General features: G+C 37.4%; 11 protein-coding genes across 11 annotated transcripts; 4 read left to right on the plus strand and 7 right to left on the minus strand.

The window, feature by feature from the left end:
- Positions 1–371: 371 nt before the first annotated feature.
- L201_002218 (uncharacterized protein) lies at positions 372–2,317 on the minus strand (the record flags this gene model as incomplete). The annotated part of the gene is made up of 3 exons (XM_066217995.1): positions 372–494; positions 628–1,222; positions 1,314–2,317. The coding sequence occupies 3 exons, from the start codon at positions 2,315–2,317 to the stop codon at positions 372–374; spliced, it is 1,722 nt and encodes a 573-aa protein (XP_066074092.1).
- Positions 2,318–3,019: 702 nt separating this feature from the next.
- On the plus strand, positions 3,020–6,251 carry L201_002219 (uncharacterized protein; the record flags this gene model as incomplete). The annotated part of the gene is made up of 11 exons (XM_066217996.1): positions 3,020–3,236; positions 3,523–3,664; positions 3,727–3,823; positions 3,888–3,988; positions 4,060–4,191; positions 4,260–4,378; positions 4,453–4,887; positions 4,958–5,043; positions 5,115–5,247; positions 5,304–5,782; positions 5,901–6,251. The coding sequence occupies 11 exons, from the start codon at positions 3,020–3,022 to the stop codon at positions 6,249–6,251; spliced, it is 2,292 nt and encodes a 763-aa protein (XP_066074093.1).
- Positions 6,252–6,577: 326 nt separating this feature from the next.
- Positions 6,578–7,604, minus strand: L201_002220 (uncharacterized protein; the record flags this gene model as incomplete). Its single annotated transcript, XM_066217997.1, has 4 exons — positions 6,578–7,040; positions 7,123–7,265; positions 7,353–7,494; positions 7,567–7,604. 4 exons carry the CDS (start codon positions 7,602–7,604, stop codon positions 6,578–6,580), a joined length of 786 nt encoding a protein of 261 aa, XP_066074094.1.
- A 326-nt stretch (positions 7,605–7,930) lies between these two features.
- L201_002221 (uncharacterized protein) lies at positions 7,931–9,363 on the plus strand (the record flags this gene model as incomplete). Its single annotated transcript, XM_066217998.1, has 5 exons — positions 7,931–7,966; positions 8,053–8,153; positions 8,221–8,299; positions 8,367–8,849; positions 8,995–9,363. The coding sequence occupies 5 exons, from the start codon at positions 7,931–7,933 to the stop codon at positions 9,361–9,363; spliced, it is 1,068 nt and encodes a 355-aa protein (XP_066074095.1).
- A 625-nt stretch (positions 9,364–9,988) lies between these two features.
- L201_002222 (uncharacterized protein) lies at positions 9,989–11,359 on the plus strand (the record flags this gene model as incomplete). The annotated part of the gene is made up of 5 exons (XM_066217999.1): positions 9,989–10,082; positions 10,196–10,296; positions 10,373–10,466; positions 10,565–10,648; positions 10,752–11,359. The coding sequence occupies 5 exons, from the start codon at positions 9,989–9,991 to the stop codon at positions 11,357–11,359; spliced, it is 981 nt and encodes a 326-aa protein (XP_066074096.1).
- Positions 11,360–11,590: 231 nt separating this feature from the next.
- L201_002223 (uncharacterized protein) lies at positions 11,591–15,103 on the minus strand (the record flags this gene model as incomplete). The annotated part of the gene is made up of 8 exons (XM_066218000.1): positions 11,591–12,052; positions 12,132–12,856; positions 12,945–13,152; positions 13,216–13,381; positions 13,440–14,038; positions 14,148–14,615; positions 14,709–14,955; positions 15,033–15,103. The coding sequence occupies 8 exons, from the start codon at positions 15,101–15,103 to the stop codon at positions 11,591–11,593; spliced, it is 2,946 nt and encodes a 981-aa protein (XP_066074097.1).
- A 390-nt stretch (positions 15,104–15,493) lies between these two features.
- Positions 15,494–16,417, plus strand: L201_002224 (ribosomal protein S12; the record flags this gene model as incomplete). Its single annotated transcript, XM_066218001.1, has 4 exons — positions 15,494–15,668; positions 15,878–16,140; positions 16,244–16,316; positions 16,395–16,417. The coding sequence occupies 4 exons, from the start codon at positions 15,494–15,496 to the stop codon at positions 16,415–16,417; spliced, it is 534 nt and encodes a 177-aa protein (XP_066074098.1).
- Positions 16,418–16,517: 100 nt separating this feature from the next.
- L201_002225 (uncharacterized protein) lies at positions 16,518–17,709 on the minus strand (the record flags this gene model as incomplete). Its single annotated transcript, XM_066218002.1, has 3 exons — positions 16,518–16,678; positions 16,758–17,319; positions 17,374–17,709. The coding sequence occupies 3 exons, from the start codon at positions 17,707–17,709 to the stop codon at positions 16,518–16,520; spliced, it is 1,059 nt and encodes a 352-aa protein (XP_066074099.1).
- A 369-nt stretch (positions 17,710–18,078) lies between these two features.
- Positions 18,079–18,879, minus strand: L201_002226 (uncharacterized protein; the record flags this gene model as incomplete). The annotated part of the gene is made up of 1 exon (XM_066218003.1): positions 18,079–18,879. The coding sequence occupies one exon, from the start codon at positions 18,877–18,879 to the stop codon at positions 18,079–18,081; it is 801 nt and encodes a 266-aa protein (XP_066074100.1).
- A 1,014-nt stretch (positions 18,880–19,893) lies between these two features.
- L201_002227 (uncharacterized protein) lies at positions 19,894–20,814 on the minus strand (the record flags this gene model as incomplete). Its single annotated transcript, XM_066218004.1, has 1 exon — positions 19,894–20,814. One exon carries the CDS (start codon positions 20,812–20,814, stop codon positions 19,894–19,896), a length of 921 nt encoding a protein of 306 aa, XP_066074101.1.
- Positions 20,815–21,622: 808 nt separating this feature from the next.
- On the minus strand, positions 21,623–22,462 carry L201_002228 (uncharacterized protein; the record flags this gene model as incomplete). Its single annotated transcript, XM_066218005.1, has 1 exon — positions 21,623–22,462. The coding sequence occupies one exon, from the start codon at positions 22,460–22,462 to the stop codon at positions 21,623–21,625; it is 840 nt and encodes a 279-aa protein (XP_066074102.1).
- Positions 22,463–22,674: the final 212 nt, after the last annotated feature.

The following is a 22,674-nucleotide window of genomic DNA, read 5'->3' on the forward strand; positions in this document are numbered from 1 at the left end:
ATGATCATCCATCATTTAGCTACATACAAAACGATTATGACGAATGAGCCATGAAACTAATTTATATCTATGGTTCATTGTATATACTGATACTGAAGTCGATGCGAATGAATTATTGTAGTCTGATGTGGGACCATTATTTTGAGACGAATGAAAATCATCAACTACATATACGATTTACTCGGTCTATTATTCCAAGAGCGGAGGCGAATTTATAACGGATATCCAATATGAGGCAAATAACTTTATAGTATATATCGGTCAACGTTTACCAAACGTATCTAAGTGCTTCATAACCCTCATCTAGAATGTCGTGATTTGTAGGTAATACTCTGCTATTGGAAAGAACCTTCACTACAAAGACACGGTTTCTACTGTACTGATTGTGCTTGTGATACCGTTTCAGATTGAAGTTGACTTGGAGGTTCAGTAGCTGAAGTGGAAGTTCCAGGCATGTCTGATAAAGTAGGTTTGAAGAACATTGTTGTTATGTACTGATCAGAGTGAAAAGGAAATAGTTAATACATCAATTCCTTACTGGGCATGTAAACTCAGTTTAACGTTAAAGGAAGAATATTAAGATATCCATCGAATTTGTGTAGAAGTGAAATGAAAAAGTTGACTCACTTTCTTCCTATATCTAGTAGTGGTACCTACACCTAGCGTACCATTCCTAATAGCACTTGCTGTCAAGTGATTCAAAACTACATGATTTGGTACAGCTAAAATAGAATTATCATCTAATGCAGCAGGTGCACCTGAATATCCAGTTTGTTGAGCCATTGATGGATCATGTGAATCCCATAATCTTTTTGTATCATTATTGACTATAACTTTATCTAAAATTCTTGGTAATGTTGGTGGTGCAGGGACATTAGGTAAATAAGGTACAGATTTCAAGAATAATGAATATTCTTCTGGTGTGAAACTATTAGGTAATTCTTCAATATATTGATATAATGTTAATGCTGGTGGTATTGTTGTTGACCATTCTGTCTCATCATCAATCTCATCTTTAACAGCAGGTTTAGAATCCATAGCCCATTCAGCTCTCATCTCTTCTTCAGTTTTAGGTGCTTCAACTTCAATCCAATTGACCAAAGTTCCATCATCATCTGCGGCTGTCGAGATCATCTTTGAACATCTCCATGAATCATCTACAATGAATTTCAATCTGTATTGACCTGGTGGTAATCGTAAAATAGTGTTAAAATCATGTGTGCTGAAGGAAAACAGGAAATACAGTTTTAGTGATATTGTTACTACTACGGTAAAACCGATAACATTGTCGAGTTGACTAGATTGTAACTTACCTTCTATGTAATTTAATTCTTCCTTTCCAATTATCAGCAAAGTTACCAGTGACATAAACAGTTTTACCACCTTGAGTCCAGTGGATAGGCACATTAACCATACCATCATCGGTCGGTTGAATAGGTTGATCACTCGGGATTTGCTGTTGAGTTTGAGGCTGCTGGGTAGTAGGGGTATCTCTTGGTATTGGAGTAGGAGCTTTTGTTGGAGGTGGAGGTGATAAACCAGCTGAAGCTGAGATAATTGTCGGTCTACCTAAAGCAGGAACATCTTTACCTGGTATTGGGATTGGGATCGATTTTCTAGCTGTTGCAGCATCTTGATCAGCTGTTGTAGGGAAATAAGGATTATTATCCTCGTCTACTTGTTGTTGTTGTCTATGTTGTACATTTGTATTTGGCATTGCTATCGGAGCAGATTTAGAAGGTATTGCTCCTGAATCTAATTTTGACATTGCACCTAAAGAATTAGGATTTAATAATGGTGAAGCGGTTTTACCTCCTAAAGCCTGATGCCATTTCTTTTGTTGATTCGTTTTAATTGGAGTACTTTCATTATTTCCTGTAGTCGCAGTAGAAGTAGAAGTAGAAGATGGAGGTGCGGAAGAAGGTGTTATAGTTGAAGAAGCTAAATGATGTGAAGTATGTGTATGTGTAGTTGGAACTGGTGCTGCAGGTGTTAGTGCAGCAGGTGTAAATGACAATTTATTTAAATCAGGTAATTCCAATGATTTTCTTCTTCTAGGTGATCCACTTCTACCACTAGGTGAAGTTGGATTAGATGACTGTGGTGATATATGTGTTGGTCTAGCTGGCATTGGTAATCTTAAATTTGGATGATGTCGATGTCCTCCATGATGATGATGTGATGAATGTGCTGTACTTGGTGTTGAAGAAGGTGAAGAAGGATCATCATCAACTAAACGATGTCCACTACTAACACTACCCCTACCATGATGTGGTGAGGCATGTCCATTATGATGTGAAGATGGTGTATTACCCATCTTTTACCACAGTCACCACAAACACTGATAAGATTGTAATCAATCAACCCTCCTCTTGGGTGTGATTATCGCGTGCGAAAGAGGGTTATCTATTAAGTAAAAGGTATTCGCAGTCAAATGAAATTGCGGATATATCAAGTCGTGATAGGATCGTGGATTGGTTGATATAAGGTCGCAGGTTTCCAGCTGTTTGTTAGTCAATGATCTGAATCTCCTCCTCTGTGTATGTTTGATTTGGATTGACAAAGGTGTAGTATGTAGTATGTAGTATGTGTGAGAGAAAGAAAGAATGATGATAGATAGATAGATAGATGTTTTTAAGTGAAACCAGGGTTATAAGTACAGATGCAATTCCGGGGTGAGATTAATAAGAATTGCTTAATTAGGTAATTTCCCCCACACACCCTGTTCGGTGTCCCCCTTTATACCTTTGTCATCGCGTTTACATGCTAACATGTTATCATCTCTCACATCTTTATCATCCCATCTTTATCTTTCTTATCAATTGATTAGATCTGTACAAACAGCCTGTGAACAACGTTAACACTTTATTTGATTTATCATTTCTCATCTGAACACTCACATCGAATTCAACCATATCACTTATATTTTCAACATCATTCAAAGCGTTATATCCAATATACAAGTAGAACAAGGCTTAATCAACCTAACGAATAACGAATAACGAATTTATAAGGGACGATGGCAACTAGACCTGCACCTCCTGCACCTACGCAAGGAGGTAGTGGAAGTGGAAGGAGACATAATTCAATGACGTATGGACATAGTGGAAGTCAATATTATGGAGGAGGACAACATCATCAACAACAACAACAACAACAACCTAGGCAAAAGCCTAGGGTAGGTCAATATATAATAGAAAGGACATTGGGAACGGGTAGTTTTGGAAAAGTCAAATGTGAGTTTACTTTCATTCTAAGCGGCAGCTAGGGGTGGGATGGGGGCAGTTTAGTCATGGTAAGGGTGGGTGGTGGGCCTATGATACCTTGGTAGTTAGGGGTGGGATGGGGGCAGTCTAGTCATGATAAGGGTAGGTGGTGGGCCTATGATACCTTTGGTAGCTAAGGTTGTGATGGGAGTTATATAAGATGTTCAAGGGTGGTTTTGTGAAATAGAGCATACTGCATACCAGATATTATGTATGCCTTTCTGACGCTTAACAACCTCATTCATACTCCTCACAGTGGCCACACACGCTATAACAGGACATCAAGTAGCATTGAAACTTATAAATAGAGCTAAAATAACGACACCTGACATGAATGCTAGAGTTAAAAGAGAAATTCAATATTTGAAAGTATTGAGACATCCACATATTATCAAATTGTAAGTTTCAGTGATTTTGGTCGTAATACAACTTTGCTTACGTAGATTCGTATAATGATTAGGTACGAAGTTATTACTACACCAACAGATGTTATTATGGTAATGGAATATGCAGGTGAAGAACTGTTTAATTATATAGTATCAAAGGGAAAACACGGAGTAAGCTCAGCTAGATATACTGAACTAACGACCACAGCTAATGTTCGCATAATAATGTTCTTAGATGACGGAAGAAGAAGCTAGACGATTTTTCCAACAGATGATTTCAGCTATAGAATATTGTCATAAACATCATATCGTGCATAGAGATTTGAAACCTGAAAAGTGAGTGATTCTCAGGCCACACCATGTAAGCTGCGAAATCTGTAGCTGATATCCGGTAATAATCTGTTTAGCCTTTTCCTTGATTCGCGAAGAAATATCAAGATTGGTGATTTCGGTTTATCGAATTTAATGACAGATGGTGATTTCTTGAAAACAAGTTGTGGTAGTCCTAATTATGCTGCACCTGAAGTAATATCGGGAAAGTGAGTAGTTACTTGTCTTGAAGCATACAGAGCCATTATCCTGATCCAACTCATTTCATACAATCAAGATTATACTCTGGACCAGAAATTGATGTTTGGTCAGCCGGTGTGATAATGTATGTTTTGTTATGCGGTAAACTACCATTTGATGATGAACATATCCCTACACTGTTCAAAAAGATTGAGAGTAAGTTGTATTTTACATAACACGGACCATACTATCCTCCTATAAAAAGCTTATCAGATACCTGGCATCTTTAGACGGCGTATTTCATATACCTTCACATGTATCAGAACCAGCAAGACATCTGTTAAAGAGAATGTTAGAAGTTGATCCATTAAAAAGAGCAACTATAATGGAAATTAGACAAATGCCATATTTTCAGGAAAATTTACCTAGATATTTAGAACCATTACCTGAAATGGAAAGATATCCCGCATTACCAATGGATGACATGACAACTTTATTGATGATTAATGAAGGTCAAGCAGATCCAAAGAAAGTTGCCGAAGCAAAAGGTTTAGTTTTTACTGAAGATTTAGGTATAATTGATCCGGATATTGTTGAGGAATTATTAGAAAAAATTTCAACTTATACTGAGCCTATGGTTTGGGATGCTTTACAAAGAGATGGTGATAATCAAGTTAAAGTTGCTTATCAATTAGTCAGAGATCATAGAAGAATCTTGAAAGATTGTATGTCCTTCCCTTTCCTTTGCTCGAGTTTGGAAATCTGTATTGATCCCTAAATTTGGGACTTTCACAGCGTACGGATTCGAAGAAGACGAAGATATGTCGGCAATCGAAGAATTTATGGCTGCTTCTCCTCCTGCTTGGAACGCTGATATACCAGTGAGTCGTATCTTTCTGCCCACGAGTGCCAAAATGCTGTCAGACGTATGCTGACACACGGACTCTGATAGCCACCATCGTCGCTTCAGCAGAACGGTGTTGACGAACACCCGGATATTGACGAAGATGTCGATCTAGAAATCCAAGATATCCCAAATGCTCATTTCGACGTATTAGATAGTAGTTTACCAGGGTACATGACTCGTAAGTATGATTGTTGGTTGAGTAGAAAAGCATATCGCCTGACTTCGATTCTTCAGCTCCTTCATCTTCTGGTCCTTCTACGGCGCTAGCGACACCTACATCTGAAGTACCTCAGCCTGATGAACAAATAGCGGCTGAAGCAGCAGCTAAAGCATTATTAGCGTCACAAGCATCTAGTACTAGACCTACAAATAGTAGATTAGATAAATCAATGTCAAAACCAAAATGGCATTTCGGTATAAGATCAAGATCACCACCTATGGAAGTTATGTTGGAAATTTATAAAACATTAAATGTTTTAGGTATGCAATGGAAAAAAAAGGAAGAAGTTGCATTACCTGAAATTGGTGGAGCACCTCCAGGAGGATATACAGAAGAAGTTGAAGCTGCTTTAGAACAATCTGCAGATCAAAATGAAGGTCAAAGACCAATTATGGGTAAAAAACCACCAACTAAAAAGGAAATTGTTGCTCAAGAAAAATCTGCTCAGAGTCTGTATCATGTTGAAACTAGGGCTAGATATGGTGATGTAATTGTGAGTATCAAGAAATCCTCTACATGTCATCAAACGATCTGGAAGGAATTTAGTCAAAGACAACTTGCTGGATGAAGTGAGTCCAATTGCTGATAATGTTGTTTTACTTTTAATTTAGGTCCGAATGGATTTACAGCTTTATAGAGTTGATGATCAACATTATCTGGTTGATTTTAGAAATTTAGGATATTATATGGTAACTGAAAAAGAACAAGATGTGCCTGATGTATCGAGACCTGATGGTGGAGTAGATGTATCATCAATTTTATCTGGACGTACAGGTAATTCAACCTTGACTTCTTCAACTTCTACCACAACAAATGGTACAACAGCTACGCTACCAAGTATACCAAAACCTAAAGAGAATGGTGGTGGGCAAGCTGGTCAACAATCTATAGGTGGTGTTAGTGGTCCTTTCCATTTCTTGGAAATGGCTTGTCAATTGATTGCTGAGTTAGCAAGTGGATAAATTGAAGAAATTAGCATTAGAGATTGGAAGTGGGGGTTCGAAAAGTTGACAGATGACAGGAAAGAAGAAGTTACTTGTGAATAATATAGAATTTACATCTTATATCATATCAACATAACTTTGAGATCATTATTATAGACATAATATGTTAATTGTTTCAATTTACCATTGATGTTCATACCCTCATCTGACAATACGATATACATCATACACTCACTATACTGATAACTAATTTACAACTCTCACTACAGCTTTAAACACTCAATTCCGAATCTTGCTATAGCTTTATCTCTAAAAAGATATGTTCTATTTCTTCTATTAGTTTTTTATCCTTTTACATCGTCAGTCACTTCCTTAATTTCTTGATCTCTCATATCATCCAAATGTTTAATATCACCCCAAGATTCTAATTTTCCATTCCAAATTTGTTTTGAATGATTAAATTCTACTTTAATTAACATTATTGAAGTATTATAACAAGGTTGATTTAAATTCACTTTAGGTGAAATACCAAATTTTAATTTATGTAAGATAAACTGTAGTAAACATGATAACCATGCACCATGTGATACGATCAAAATCTTCTTTTCAGATTTATTTTCATTATCAATCCTTTCAGATTCTTCTTCTTTTTGAACGAGCATTTCATGATATGATTTACCTAATTCATGATGATGATGATGATTATGATGATTATGTTGTTGTTGATGATGGGAATCAGGCAAAGGTTCAAGTGGGATATGTCCAGATAAAAATTCATCAAACCATTCAGTCACTCTTAAAAGTAAACTATTTGGCTCACAGGTAATAAATAGTAAGACAGCTTTAGCATTAGCAATACTTGAAATCTTCTTTGATCAGATCAACTTACTCATGAGAACTTTCAGCATCGTCTGGAGCATGTTCACCTCTTTTCCGCCTCCTACCTTCCATCGAGCCTAAATATCTTTCTTTTATACCATCATGTAATTTTAACTTTATATTTGGATGGTGGTCAAGTATGATTTCCGCAGTCTGAATGAGGGAAGGAAAGATCGTTAGGTGAAATCAAACAGCTGTATTCAATATCCGACATTAAGGATGATTAGGGATACCGCTCACCTCTTTAGCTCTTGCGAGAGGTGAAGACCAAGCTTCATGAATATCTAAATCTTTCAATCTTTTAGCCAATCTTTCAGATTCCTTTCTACCATGATCATTTAATGGTGTATCTTTATGTCCTTGAATTATACCTTGTACGTTGCTTGTGAAGCGAGAATCATCAGATGGATATCTCACTCATCAATCTAGCTAAATAATATGAATTGAGACTCACTCTTCAGTCTGTCCATGTCGGACAAAGTATATTAGCATATTTTACTTATTCCGTAAGTTGATATAGGCAATAAAATACATGTCAAGGAATATAAAGTGTTAGAAATCGAATGATTTCCTGGTGGTCATGTATGGTGGAGGTAATAACTATGATATCTGATCGGGGATTGGGATAAAATGATTAAAAATGATATGAAAGATATTCAAGTGATACACTATATATAATCGATCGGAGAGGTAGTCTTAAGATAATGAGATATGATCCAACGTTTATTATATAGCTTTTTTAGCTTTTATTTATCTTTCATTCCCCCTGATTTATCTTTTTATCTACAGAAAATCAAAAAAAGTAAAATATAATAAAAATGGCTCCTATCGTCGTCTCATTAGGTAACCCCCTCGTACGTCTATTTTCCAATATACTATCATAACTATGCAAAGTGGAATAACGCATTGACATTAAACGTTTATCTGTTCTGACTTATAGCTTGATATTCAAGTATCACCAGAGGAAGGACCGAAATACCTCGAAAAATATCAACTTAAATCCAATGATGCTATCCTCGCTGAAGAGAAACACATGGGAATGTAAGTTTCAGCTGACTTGAACTTATTGCGCCTCGGGAAGCTGATCCGTTATTTTCCTCATTCATAGTTACGATGATATCGTTGCCAACGCTAAAGTAACTTATGTTGCTGGTGGTGCTGCCCAAAACGCTGCTAGAGCTGCTGCTGTAAGCTATCTCATGTTTCATATTCACTCAAATTCAATGCAACTGACAGCTTTTTCGGTGGTTTTAGTACGTCTTACCAGCTGGATCAGTAGCATACATTGGATCAGTTGGAGAAGATGATTTAAAACAAACTTTATTATCTGCCAATGAAGCTGAAGGTGTACAATCAGCATATCAAACACAATCATCACCTGCTCGAACTGGTGCATGTGCAGTCATCTTATCAAATCATGATAGATCATTATGTACAACATTAAGAGCTGCAGAAATGTTCAATAAATCACATTTACAAACACCAGAAATTTCAAAATTAATTGATGAAGCTAAATATTTCTATATCGAAGGTTTCTTTTTAACTCATGGTTTAGAATCTGCTTTAGAAATTGCTAAACAAGCCTCATCAAAAGGTAAAACTGTTGTTTTGAACTTATCAGCTCCTTTTATTCCTCAATTCTTCAAAGTTCAATTAGAAGAATTATTACCACATGTAGATATCTTAATTGGTAATGAATCTGAAGCTGATGCTTATAAAGAAGCTGCTGGTATGGGAGTAAGTCGTTTATCTGTTTCTATCATGCCTTATTCATCTATTCATTTTATATACTTCGCTGCCAATAACGGCTTCCGCATGACATTGAGTAAAGCGGCCGTGCTTAAACCATACCGGTACTAACGTCATCCTTTCATCGTTATAGGACGCTTCATTAGCTCAAGTCGCATCAACTTTAGCAGCAATGACCAAATCAAACGCTTCAAGACCTAGATTAGTAGTTATCACTCAAGGTGCAGATTCAACTTTAGTCGCTTCATCAACTGCATCAGGTACACCAGGAAACTTATCTAAAGAAGATGAAAACCCAAAAACTTATCCAGTACCTAAATTATCATCAGATAAAATTATCGATACAAATGGTGCAGGTGATATGTTTGCAGGTGGTTTCTTAGGTTCTTTAGCTCAAGGTAAAACTTTAGATGAATCAATTGAAATTGGTCATAAATTAGGTCAAATGTGTTGTGGTCAAATTGGTCCTAAATTAGTTTGGCCAAAAGAAAATGTCTTATAAGAAACTCTCTTTTTACTTAGATCATGATATTTCTATAGAGTGAATCAGGATAGGAGGGGAAAAATCGAAAAACAAAAAGGACTTCAACGTCTATTGAAAAAGCATTATTTGTATACCAGTCACATTTATAGATTATATATGTATATATACCCACCTCGTACTGCTCGTACTGAGGGAAAAAACCAGTAAACGAAATGAAATGACCAATTCAACAGGGAATATCTGCTTTTTCATGATGAAAATATACATCTTAAGATTGCATTTGCTTCATCCTGTGACTGCATCACCCTTGTTGAGGAATGCAACTCACTATGAGTGATTACTTTTTGCATTTCTGATTATATGTTGCTCAAACAGCATGATGCACGATGGCACTGTAATTGGTGGAGGTTATCAAATATTCGACGTGGAGGTGGTCCACCTAAAAGATGGGTGGCAAATACTGCGAGTTAATGTTTTGGGAATTTTTTTACTCTTTCCACGTTGACGACTTTCTCACTTCGACTTTTTTATGTATATAGTTTACACCCATAATTTACTTTGGCGAAAACCCTACGAGCAGGATATAGATCAATTAGGAAGACATATACAATCACAAAGTTGATCACACAAATTTCGCACAAAGATGCCTTCACACAAGAAAATTCCTTTAAAGAGTATAAAAACGCTAACGTTTTATTCTGATAAATTGACAAATGCGAGGAGAGTTGATCCTATACGTGAGTACCTGTCGACTTTGCCTTCGATCTGACCGAAGCTGAGCAAGCAGGTAAAAAGTTACAGGAAAGGAAATCATGATACTTACATTCCATTCTCTCCCTTTTTGATACAGCTCAATTGACATGTACTGGATCAGCATGTAATCTATATCAACCTGAAGTTGTACAATGTACGAATATGGGTGATGATGGATTTGGTGGTGTACAGTGGAGAGTAAGTTTTGATCCTGAATCCAGGTATACAAAACAATGACTTGGAATAGTAGTTGATTTTGTATTTCTCGTTTCAGTGCGATACGGATTTACCATCTTCGTTAAGATTAGGTAAAGTCGATGTATCTTGTGAAGGTTGGTCGAAAAGTGGTGATACCAATGTATTGCAGGGTGAGTTATACTTTCCTTCACATTCAACAATCTTGATTGAGTAATAGTCGTGTGACTATGTGCAGTAATACTAAATGGGTTTCCGTGCGTTTGGATAGGATCATGTGGTTTGACATATAATCTAAACCGTGTGAATAAAGGATTGGAATATGGTGAAAATCCTTATATACCTTCTCGACAAGGTAAGTCTCCTCTTTCAAACACCTATACTGTGTGCAAAATACCAAATCTTACGGTGGAATTCCTTAAAGACTGACAAACCTATTCATTCCCTGTGACTTATAGACTCCTTGTTCAATCAAATATTCAACGTATTATTCTACTCTATCCTATTTATCTTACTATATAATCTCGCTCGTTCAATCATAAACAGATTATTCGGACTACGATATACACCGCCCAGAATATCAAGATTTTTCCCTTTCTTAGGATCTAATGATCCAAGAGGTCCACCTGGAGGTGGTCCTGGCGGAGGAGGAGGCGGTGGTGGTGGTGGGGGTGGACCAGGATTTAACCCAGGATCAGGAGGTGGTGCCTCTCCACCACCATACACGAAAGATCCACCTTCTTCTTCTTCTTCTCGTCCCACACAAACGCAAGCACAAAATCAAGGTGGGATTTGGGCACCTGGATTTTGGACTGGTTTAGCCGCTGGTGGTTTAGGCACTTATTTAGCTGCTAATAATCGCAACAATAACAGTAACAATAATAGACAAAATCAAGGATTCGCAAGGAATAGATATGTCCCTCAAAGACGATTTGATGAGGATGATGATTTATGGGATAGAGGTATAGGATCTTCAACAAATAGCAGAATGAATGGTGGGAACGGTGGTGAAGGTTTGGGTGAAATTAGAAGAGCTACTGGGTTCGGAGGTAGTAGTACTCGTTAAAGTATCGTTAAACTATGTATTTCAGGCAAAATTTTATATAACATTTCAACAACACATCGATTCACATTTCGCTGAAAGGTTAAATTGTCGAATTGATGCTAGCTTCAATGTAACAAATATGTGGAATGCAGGAATAAGCAACGTCCAGATTGTAAAACATGCATGTTACAGTAAGATATTATGAACCAAAAATGTTAATAAACAAATAATGAAATTTATAACGAAATAAGGTTATTTTCCACCTTTTCTTTGTTTTCGTTTTCTACCTATTAAACTACCTAAATGTCCACCTAATTTTTCGATACCTTTTGGTCCATCTGATACTACTTTCTCAGTGCTTGATTTTTCACCTCTTTCCTTTCTATCACTTCTATCACCTCGATCATTTCGTTCTTTTCGATCACCTCTATCACTTCTCTCTCTTTTATCACCACCTCTTGAAGATTTATCTCCACGACCTTTTCCATCTCTTCTATCGAATTTAGGTTTTTTATTGGTAGATGTATTTCCTCCTTCATCATCACTATCTTCAGCAGCGATTACACCTGATTTTCTCTTTTCACCAACACCAAATTCTCTTTTACCATTTCTATTTTTATCTCTATCTCCACTTTCACGCCCACCTCTACTACCGCCGCCGTCTCTAGATTGTTCACGATTTGTAGTTATTTTTTCAACTCTTCTTCTTACGACCTATAAACATAACAACGGTTATTGATTAAGTCAATTTTCATCCACTGAATTTCATGAATAGGAATAAAATTCAACTTACCTGAACATTTTCAATACTAAATTCAATTAATAAAGTTTTACCACCTCTCATACCACCTTCGGATCTATCATCACCTTCTTGTAATCTTTCATTAATTTTCTTTAATCTACTTTCCAATTCATCTATTGATTCTTTATTCGTTGTGTTTTTACCTTCTCTTTGAGCTTTTAATTGGGTTTCAACACGATCTTTTATATCTTTTAATTCTTCTTTCCACCATGTCCACATTAATTTACCTATTTCAGAATTATTATTTGAAAATCTTAACATTTTTAAAGCATCTTTATGTGATTTCATTTCTAAGAAACCATATCCTTTTGATCTACCTTGTCCAGTTAAAGGATCAATTTTTTCAGTTTGTCTAACAATTTTACTTTGAATTACAACTGTTTCTCTTTCTTTACCTTTTTTAGCTTTTGATGATGATTGTTTTCTAGCTTCTAAAGCAGAAGATAAAGTTTCATCTAATTCTTCTGTTCTTGCTAAAGGTTCTCTTTCATCTTTTGAAACTTCATTATCAAATTCTCGAACAGCATAAATACCTAATCTCTTTAATGTTCGATCAGTGGCAAATAAAGGTAATTGTCTAATTGATAATCTTGTTTTTGATATATATAATGATGGATTAGATCTCAATAATGTTTTTCTAGCATTAAACGATGCTTGTCTTTTTTCAACTTCTGCTTCAGGTAATGATGCAGCAGCAGGTGAATTTGGGAAGATCACTATAAGCGGAAAGCGATTCAATATCAGCTGTCATGCTTCAATAGCTGAATAACACTGGTGTACCATTCAACGAGAACTTTAACTCACCTCCTTCTCTCATGAGATATGTATTCCTCTTGTCACCAGCATTTCTAGCTCTTTCACTATCTTCTTTCATTAATCCGGCTTGTTCTCTTGTAACAGCTCTTGAGACTTCCAACGTTCTACCATGTAGGACTAGTCGACTTGCAAGTGAAGATGAAGGATCGGCAGTAAGTACAGAAGGCAATGCGAATGGATTTTTAGCACCACCGAGCTACAAATTCAAAGTCGGTCAGGTTGCATATTTGGATAGAATCGTAGAAGATTATTGACTTACAGGCATAGCATTTGCTCCTGTTTCTCTAGCAACCTTCTCAGCTTCCAAAATAGCTTCATCGGCATGTTCGATGTTCCAGAAACAAACGAATCCAGTTCCTCTAGATCGTCCTGTCATTCTATCTATTGTGATTCTAGCATATCGCAAAGGTCCGAACGTTCGGAATCTGGCGGAACATACACATTAGCTGGTCCGACCACGCATGTAACGAGGAAGAGACATACAAGGCATTTAATTCTTGCTCGGTAGTTTCAAAAGGTAAATTTCGAATGAATAAAGTAGATCCGACATCTACCGAAGGTAAAGTTGGTTTTACAGGTTCTTCTTCGTCTTGTTCTTCTTCTCCTGACATATCCACATCCTCGTTATCGTCATCCTCTGATGCAGACTCTTCCTCACTACCTGATCCTTCTTCCTCTTCCTCATCGTCATCGTCATCGTCTTCATCAGAATCACTTTCTCCTTCATCTGATCCAGACTCAGAATCGGAATTATCTTCTTGGTCGTCTTCTTTATCGGCTGCTTTGGGATTAGCTTCTTGCCATTTTTCTTTACTTAAAGCGAAATCTACTGCCACTTGTCTACCTTCTTTTAAATCAGAAACTGATTTCGTTTTTATTACTTTTCCATTAACACCTTCAATAGCTTTTTCAGCATCTTGACGAGCTAAAAACCAAACGAAAGCAAAACCTCTTGCTCTAGGTGGCGGTGGTGGTTTTGAAGGGTCAGATGAAATTGGTAATTTTGATGGTAGAGTTGGTAAATCAATTGAATGTATTGGCCCATAGGGTAAAAAGGTTGCTCTTAGATCTTGTATTGTTGTCTATATCAATCAAATCGTCAGTATCAGGGTTTCTTGCGCCTCTTGGAAACGTCTGCGAAAAACAGATATGATGATAGGAGGAAAAGAGAAACAAAAACTCAAAACTCACGTCCCAAGCAAGATTTCTGATAATCAATCTACCTGCATGACTTTGATTTTTACCTTCAATACCACCTCTTGAAGTTAATTTTTCCAATCTTTTCTTTAATATACAAGATAATAATGCTCCTTTATATGTATGTCCATGTAATTTAGGTAATGCTTTTAATGCTTGACCATGTGAAGGGAATATTATATTTGCTGTATCTTGATTAACCTGGGCCTCGGTTATTTCTTCTCCATTTTCAGGATTAGTTGAATTTACAGGATATACTAATTCAGCTTTATCATCGATTTTTCTAATTTTTTTCCATAAAACATTTTTAGTTAAACCTTCAGGTAAACCTGATAAAACTAAAGTTCTAATTGCGTTTGGATCTCCCGTTGTTTTACCTTCTTCACCTGCTGCTATTCTAGGTTTTGATTTTGGTTTGGAATCTGGATCTAGGGCGGCTGCTTTACGATCTTTCAATGAAGCCTATCAGGATCATATCATATGTCAGTACTTCGAATATCTTGGTATTACTATCCTTGTGTAATATATAACAGATTTCATGATAATACAACTCACCCTTTCACCTGCAACAGATACTCTAATCTTTCTATTTCCACCACCAAATATACTATTATTCAATTCTTGTATAGCTCTATCTGCATCTTCTTTCAATGAATATGTGACATATCCAACACCTTTTGATTTACCTGTATCTTTATCTGTCGCTACAAATCCATGTCTAACTGGACCAAGATATGAGAAATGGGTCAATAGATCTGTTGTCGTTGCTGTATACGGTAATGAAGAAACGAAGACAGTTGTACTGAGACACAAGAAAGATATATCAGCATTGGAAACGACCACAGAGCTAAAGTGGAGAAAAGCCATAAGCAAACTCACTTGACTCTTTCTTTTCTCTCCTTTTTTGAGCCTGAGGCTTCACTGAGCGGTATGAAATCCTCCTCTGACATAATGCTTGGTATGTCTCTCGCTGTATGGGTGGGTGTTTGACAGATATGAAGATATGGTCGAATTGAGGTTTGATCTACTTGCATTATTTTTGTATTTTTGTATTTTTGTGAAATCTGCAACTTTTGAAATCTTTAGGCTAAAATTAGTTCCGTCGGAAAGAACGATTGATCTGAAGGGAAATTATGCCACGTCATGATCATTTCTGATAACCCACTATATGATACTCTGATAATCTCTTTCTTCCGATATTCTCTTCACCTTGAAGCATTATTTCATTCTTGAAAATAAAGTAAATATTCATCTAGTCGTGATATTTGGATAATCACTAAACATAATAGTTCTATCTAGATCTTCCTATACACCCCTGCTATCATAATTCATCACCCGCCATGAATCCCTCAAGAACTTTTCTCGCTCTCACCGCTTCTTTTTCAAGATTAGCTGTTAGACCTCAAATACCACTAGCTTCATCTTCAAAATTGGTTTTACCATCCAAACCTATAATAGGTAGAGAACTGAGACAATTTTCATCATCTTCTAGAAGTGAGGCTACCATTCAGCAGGGTGAGTAGATTATCGAGTAATATATAGGATTACATGAAGAGGAATGTAGTAGAAAATATGCTGATATATTGAATTCCTTGTATTTTCCATTCAATCAATTTCATCTATACTATCCAAAACATATTGGATAATAATTTATTGACACCGAATCTATTCACAACATCTTACCTGATTGTGGTATCGTGAATCAAACAATGTGTTCACAATAGTATTGAGAGGAGCGAGAAAATCGTCAAAGCGTAAATCAACTGTACCATTATTAGATAATTGTTTTCAAAAAAAAGCAGTCTGTGCAAAAGTATATACGACAAAACCAAGAAAACCAAATTCTGCTGTAAGAAAAGTTGCAAGAGTTAAATTAAGTAACGGATCAATGACTACTGCTTATATACCTGGCGAAGGTCATAATTTACAAGAACATTCTGTTGTTTTAGTTAGAGGTGGCGGTGCAAAGGATTTACCTGGTGTAAGAGTGAGTTCATGTTCACCTTGAACTGAAATCTGTCTCTTTGTCAGACGGGGTATGGGTGAAAAAGAGGTATCGCATACTGATATGCATTATTTGTGATCAATAGTATAAGATCATTCGAGGTGCTTTAGATTTGAATGGTGTAGCAGGTAGAATTTCAGCTAGATCGAAATTCGGTGGTGAGTTCAACTTCAAATCCATGTTACATCCTTACTTCATTTTCAATGCTGATTATCGTTATCTTCTCATGATCACAGTCAAGAAACCTAAGAAATCATAGACAACATTTCCTATATACGTACATGCATGACTAGATATATACAAATTTCACAATCCCCATGCTCCTGCTTTTACAATCACATCCTCTTTTTGCACTAAGCTTATGCTGCTCCTATCAGCTGCTTCTTGTATACAAACCGTTTCGCTCTGTGACCTCTTTCTTGACCATCTCCATTACCATGCCCATCCCTCCAGCATTCATCGCAGTATATATCAGAATCGCATCCTAAACAGATCAGAGTTGCATCCTTATTACATATACCTATAAATCAGAATCGCAAGTGTTAGTGGTATCACCCAGATATAGTATGAAATTTAAAAAAATGTCAAAGGAGACTCACAACACCAACTCTCAGTGTCTTCATCTCTATTCAAATCGAATCCGGGTAAATTCCATTGTTTCGGTGTTGATTTCGACACTGGACTTGCACTAGTAGTTGTATTCGATTTCGATTGACCAGGTTTATGTGATGATGGCGATAATCCCATCAAGGCGTTTAACCTTTTTGTAGTCTCTGCATCTAATTCTTCTACCCCTTCGTTTTCTTGTTGCTGAGGTATATGCGTAGGTAAAGAAGGGAATGCTAAACTTTCTAAGCCACCTATCGTGGATGGACTTGGGTTATCTTCCGCTTGGTCATCTTGTCGATCTAAAGTGCCTGATGGTTCATGAAATTTCTCCAAGCGTGCTTCTTCCAATGCGCGAATGAGAATTTGTTCTTCTGTTTCCACGTCCTCTACATCATCCTCAGAATTTTCTTGATCCTGTTCTGCGTCCTGTATATGAGGTTTTGCTTGTTTCAAAGCAGCTTTCGCGTCTTTCACAAGGCTACTGGGATTAGTGTTCTCATCTTTGATCTCGTGAGAAGGGGTAGCTGCTATAGATGCCAAGAAATCTTCTATCTATGAGGCAGAACTCAGCACTGGCCAAGGGTTCATGTAATTCAAGCCACTTACATCGTCATCCGCATCATCAGCTGCATTGTCCATGCTCCGTCCGTCATATGCGAAGCTTGAGTGCATTCCTCTGAGCTTAGCTATTCTCTTTGCCAGCTCATCGTCCTCCTCATTATCTGGATCATTGCCTTTGCCTAGACCGATCCCCTCAAATCTACCTTCAGCTATTCTTTCTAGTTCATCATCCTCTTCTTTGGCTTTACGTGCTGACTCATCTATATTATGCTGATATGATTTTTCAGCTGCAGCATGTAGTGGAGGAGCAGGATCAGGTAAAGTGGTTGTAGGTGCTCGTAGAGCAGCAAAGCGTTTAAAGAGGTCGTCGTCTTCAGGCATTTATACTGATCATAAGAGAGAGTGTCAAAAGGTGAAGATGCAATGTTGATTGATTGACCTCCACTCGCTTTTAGTCAATCTACTAAAGATGCTTACCGGCTTATACTGTCCCTCAACTGCTGAGAGCTGAAAGTGGCACTGCAAGAAACCAACTAACTACTGTAGCTATGAACGGAAAAATTGCAGAGAGTATATAGTCGACTGACCCAAGGGATTTTGGGCAAACGCACGAAAACAAACTGATTCACCTACAGAATAGAACGCATGCATTCAACAAATGGCTCCAGAATAAATACTTGATTGAAAACATATTGCCTGCTATAGCTTGAGGTATACGATCGCCTCATTCAGCTCTATCTAGATCAGCATTTAGTCCATTTTACCTGAACGCATCTCCATGGTTGGTGGTCGGATTGGAGCTGTTTCAAGCGCTTCAAACTCTGATAAAGTTTTATCATCTACCGTGATAACCCTGTAATCTTTATATTCATTTTTTGAGTTGACTATACCTTCAGCTACTCTACTTGATGGATACGCATTCGATGTTCGCTTGTCCATGTAAGTATCGTGAAGTCTGTTCAACATTGTTCTTGTCTTAGTATGATTTTCTTTATGCAAAGTGACTAGGGTCTTGATACCTGTGATTGATTCTTGATCTTCATTTTGAAAATTATCATCATCATCATCATCATCGTCGACGATCAAAGAAGAACAATCAATGAGAGGATGCAAAGTTTCGCTTAAAGACCTATTGGGCAAGTTTCTTGAAGGGTTGTTTGACCCTAGAACCAAGAACCCTTCGATGGGTTGTTCAGTCTGAGCAATGATATCTCTATTACTCTCAATAGTCGAGACACTAACATTCTTATGCTTGACGTTTTGTGAAGATAAACCTGAGTTTGGTAATTCTGTATCAAGTCTGTGTTGGATTTGTCTTCTAAGTATATCAAGTGTAACATCACTGTTAGTATTATTTGCGTTGAAAACCTCTTGAGCAATCTTTTTACATTGTTCCGATACTTCAGGGATATTATATCTACCTTCAGGTTCTAAACCTTGCCAATTTACTGATCTAACGTGGAAAGTATCGGTTTCTCCTTTCTTTCTCTCCTCAACGTCCCAATAATGTACTGATGAATCAGTATCGGCATAGGTATCTGGACTTGACATGTTTCAGTTCGATTTAATGTGTTGTAGGAATATACGAAATGATAATCGTTTGATGATATGGAATGTTGATTGGTTGAAAGATACTTTACGAACAGATCGCCTGCTTGATCAAGGGCTTTTATACCTTTTCTCCTCTCGGAGGCATTCTGATATGCTCAGTCTTGAGAAGTGATTGGCTGATGCTCCAAAGAGTGACCAGTGACTAAACACGTCTTCTACCTTTCATAGTCGGATAGGTAGGTGTGAGCCATTTTGACCTACACCAGAATCCTTACATTGATTAACCGTCAAAAACCGCCAATGTACCGTAAGCTCCAAAGGGAGTATGAGAACCGAATATCCTTCTTGAATACTGAGTTTGTAATTTATGGGAGTTTTCTCATCCTCTTGCCTTCTCAAGCACAGCTTCAGAGATAGGCGGAGTAAGGAAGAACAGGAGGGGTATGATTTTGATACATAAGTGCCACTGCCTCAGCCGAAGTGATCGGAATATCATATCTGTTGAAAAATCCAGTTGTCGCAAGGTTAAAGATGCTATTTTAGTTGTTTTGTAAGCAGGAAACGAGGTTTCGGAAGAAAATACCGAACTGAGGGGAAATACTCGATTCATAATACGCTTTCGACCCGACGTGATATTATAAAATCCGAGCGCTACGCCAACATCGCTGTGTTTTCTGAGACTCGAATCAGTTCGATTAGAGTAGAACCATGTAATCGGGTACACATCTTATCGGCAGACTATATGTACAGTACATATTCCGGTCCTTTCTCTGGAACAACTTTCCACTCAGATCGACAGTAGTCAAGCTCGAAGATTTCGATAAGCCCCAAGCTATTGACCATTATTTACCGATACGTCCCGAGCTGGGAAAGATGTGTGATGCAATTCTGATATTGGTTCTCAGCAGATAATTGTGCAAACAAGACGGTTCAATGCATGGAATACCCAAAAATCATTGTATGAGAGGGTTCAAGACTAAATCATCGCCATACAGTACACGGATGGAAAGGATTTTACCAATCCCAATCATCTCTCTCGGGTTCTTTGTCACTTGCTTTTCCTTTAGCAGATGGACCAGTTGAATGACTAGGGCAATAGGACTCTAAAGCTTTGAACTCATTCAGAGTACCTTCTTCTACAATTGCTACCTTACAGCCTGGATGACAAGCGGCTAGCTCTTTTGCCTGTGATACAGTAGGATACTCATTGGAGATTTTCTTTGCCATATATTCGCTAGCCAAATGAGTCAGACTCTCTCTTGCCATAGAAGGTGAACTTGATTTTGTATTCACCAAGTATCTCATCCCTCTAACTTCCGAGGATGAAAATATAGAATGGGCATTTTTCACACCTAAAACTAAGAATCCATTACTGGTATTCGTAGGATCTTTTTTGAACTGCTCTTTTAGCCATATAATATCATCCATTGTCTTGACACTGGCTTCACACTGATAGGTTACAATATTTGATCTTATACCATCACCGACCATACTGTTATTCTCAGAGGTATCATTAACGGAGGCTCGTTGAGGATAAAGCCGATTTATTTGATCTCGACTATCTATCATGGCAATTTTAGTGGGTTTGTAATCATTTATTAATTTATTTTCAACTTTCAAGATGTCATCAATACTATTCTTCATCTTTTGAAAGTCTGGTCCACCATTACCTTCATCATCACTTGGATTCCACACAACGGTTTGAGCTCTAATTTCAGATTTATCACCTTCGATTTGCTTTTCTAACCAAGATTGATGACTGTATTTGTATAAATGCCAATATAGTCCCTCAGAATCAAGTTCATTTGACCTTGATTGACCGGCATTGTCAGATATTTCACTCATACTTCTGAGCTCAATGTCCGGTTCAGATGAGAAATGGGTAGGGATAGTAGTTGAAGGTCCCTCTCTGTACGCAAAGCTTTTGCTTGACATGATTGTTTATCCTGAGTAAGAAATAACGTAAATTGTCGTTGACGAAGAATCAGCTTGTAAGAGTAAGACTGCTCAGAATTAACAGAAATCTGCTCGTTATTGAAACAACGCTGTTAGTTTTAACTTTTGGCATGAACTATTTAGTATGAACTCTCTGCCTATACCTTATTTGCATTAGACAGTATAAGGGCAGAAAGACGGTCCTACGTATTCAAGATATTTGAAGAGCGAATCAAAAGAGGGGGTCTTTGGATGAAAGGATATAACTGCAGCGTAAGGGTATTCTCACATGACGATTTGCTTCTGCAAGTATGTAAAGAGTTTCATGTCTTTCAGTACTTTCCTGATATTTCTATAACTTTTACAAGGAAGATATTAGGGCAAGTAGCCATCCTGACTCTTCGTGTCAAAGGAGAATGTGGCGCTTCCAAGGATTGTTGTATTACTGATAACGAGTATGCATATACGTCTATATCTGTCTATCAGTGAGTATGAAGTGTTATTATATGTATAATAGTACAATAAGGATATCTAAGCAGCTCGACGAGGGTCGCGGATACTATTCTAAGTAAAATTTTATAACGCTACTTATTCCTTACGTAATCCAACCAGGATGCCTCACAATTGTCTTTCTTTTTCGCCCAGCATCCAAGATTGGAAAAGACGCATATGTGACGAACTAAGACTTGTTCTCAATAGACTTTGGTGGAAAGAAACACGGTCATTAATGCATGGAACACAGAGTACCGTATAATCCTTGTTGCACCCCGATTTAGGACAGCCCACACAGATGGATGAAAAAAAAAGACTACCAGTCCCAGTTATCTTCCTCGTAAGCTATTGTACCAGCGGCTCTAGTAGTAGGTGAAGCAGCAGATCTAGTTTCGGATACATCTCTAGCAGATACAGAATGAGATCCCATATCTTTGTGATTTGTGTCAAAAGCTGAAGGAAGAGATTCCAAAGCTTTAAATCCGTACAGAGTCGCTTCTTGAACAGTTGTAACATTGCAGCCGGGATACAAAGCAGCTAATTCTTGAGCCCGAGTTGTAGAGGCATACTCACCAGACCTATTGCTTTGCATACTAGTATAATTACTAGCCAAGTCCTTCAGGTACTCTCTTGACTTAGAAGGGGAATCTGATTTTGGATTAACTAAGTATCTTACCCCTTTAATTTTCTTTCCGTTGTTTGATCCAAAATAAGTTGGCTTAGTATCTTTGTCGTCGACGCCTAAGACCAAAAGACCAATTCTTGAGTTTGCAGCAGTGGATTGCAGATCCTTGATTAAACGACTGATATCGTGAATAGTGTTATGACCGACTTCATTTTGATCAGTTGAACTATTTGACTGGATATCAGAAGACTGTGGACAGTTGTCATCCATTCTGTGTCGAATTTTATCCATGGTATCTTCAACAGGCTCTGAAGTGTTATTGTTGACTATTTCTTCAAAACTCTTACGCATTTTTTCAATTTCTGGTCCACCTTCAGATTCCATATTACTTGGATTCCAAATGACCGCTTTGAGTCTTATTTCGGGTTGCTCTCCTGCAAGTCGTTCTATCACAGAGGGGATGTGATGCCACATATGCCAATAAAGCGTCTCCGACGATTCTTGAGCCGTACGAATATTCCGATCTGACATGGCTGCTTTTTCTCTTCAGGAATACGGTATAGTGGAGTGGGATTTAGTATTGCGCAGATGTAAGCTGAGATTTTCTTATAAGCTATTTGAATCGATAAGAGTCGAATTAGCTTTGGAGGCTCGCGCTAGTTCTCTTTCAACCTACTATATATAGTATACAGTAAGTCTCTACATCCTAGAGTGCGTTTGCCTTGTAGTAGCAGAACGGCTAT

Source organism: Kwoniella dendrophila, chromosome 2 (assembly GCF_036810415.1).
Source record: "Kwoniella dendrophila CBS 6074 chromosome 2, complete sequence".
Lineage (NCBI taxonomy): Eukaryota > Fungi > Basidiomycota > Tremellomycetes > Tremellales > Cryptococcaceae > Kwoniella > Kwoniella dendrophila.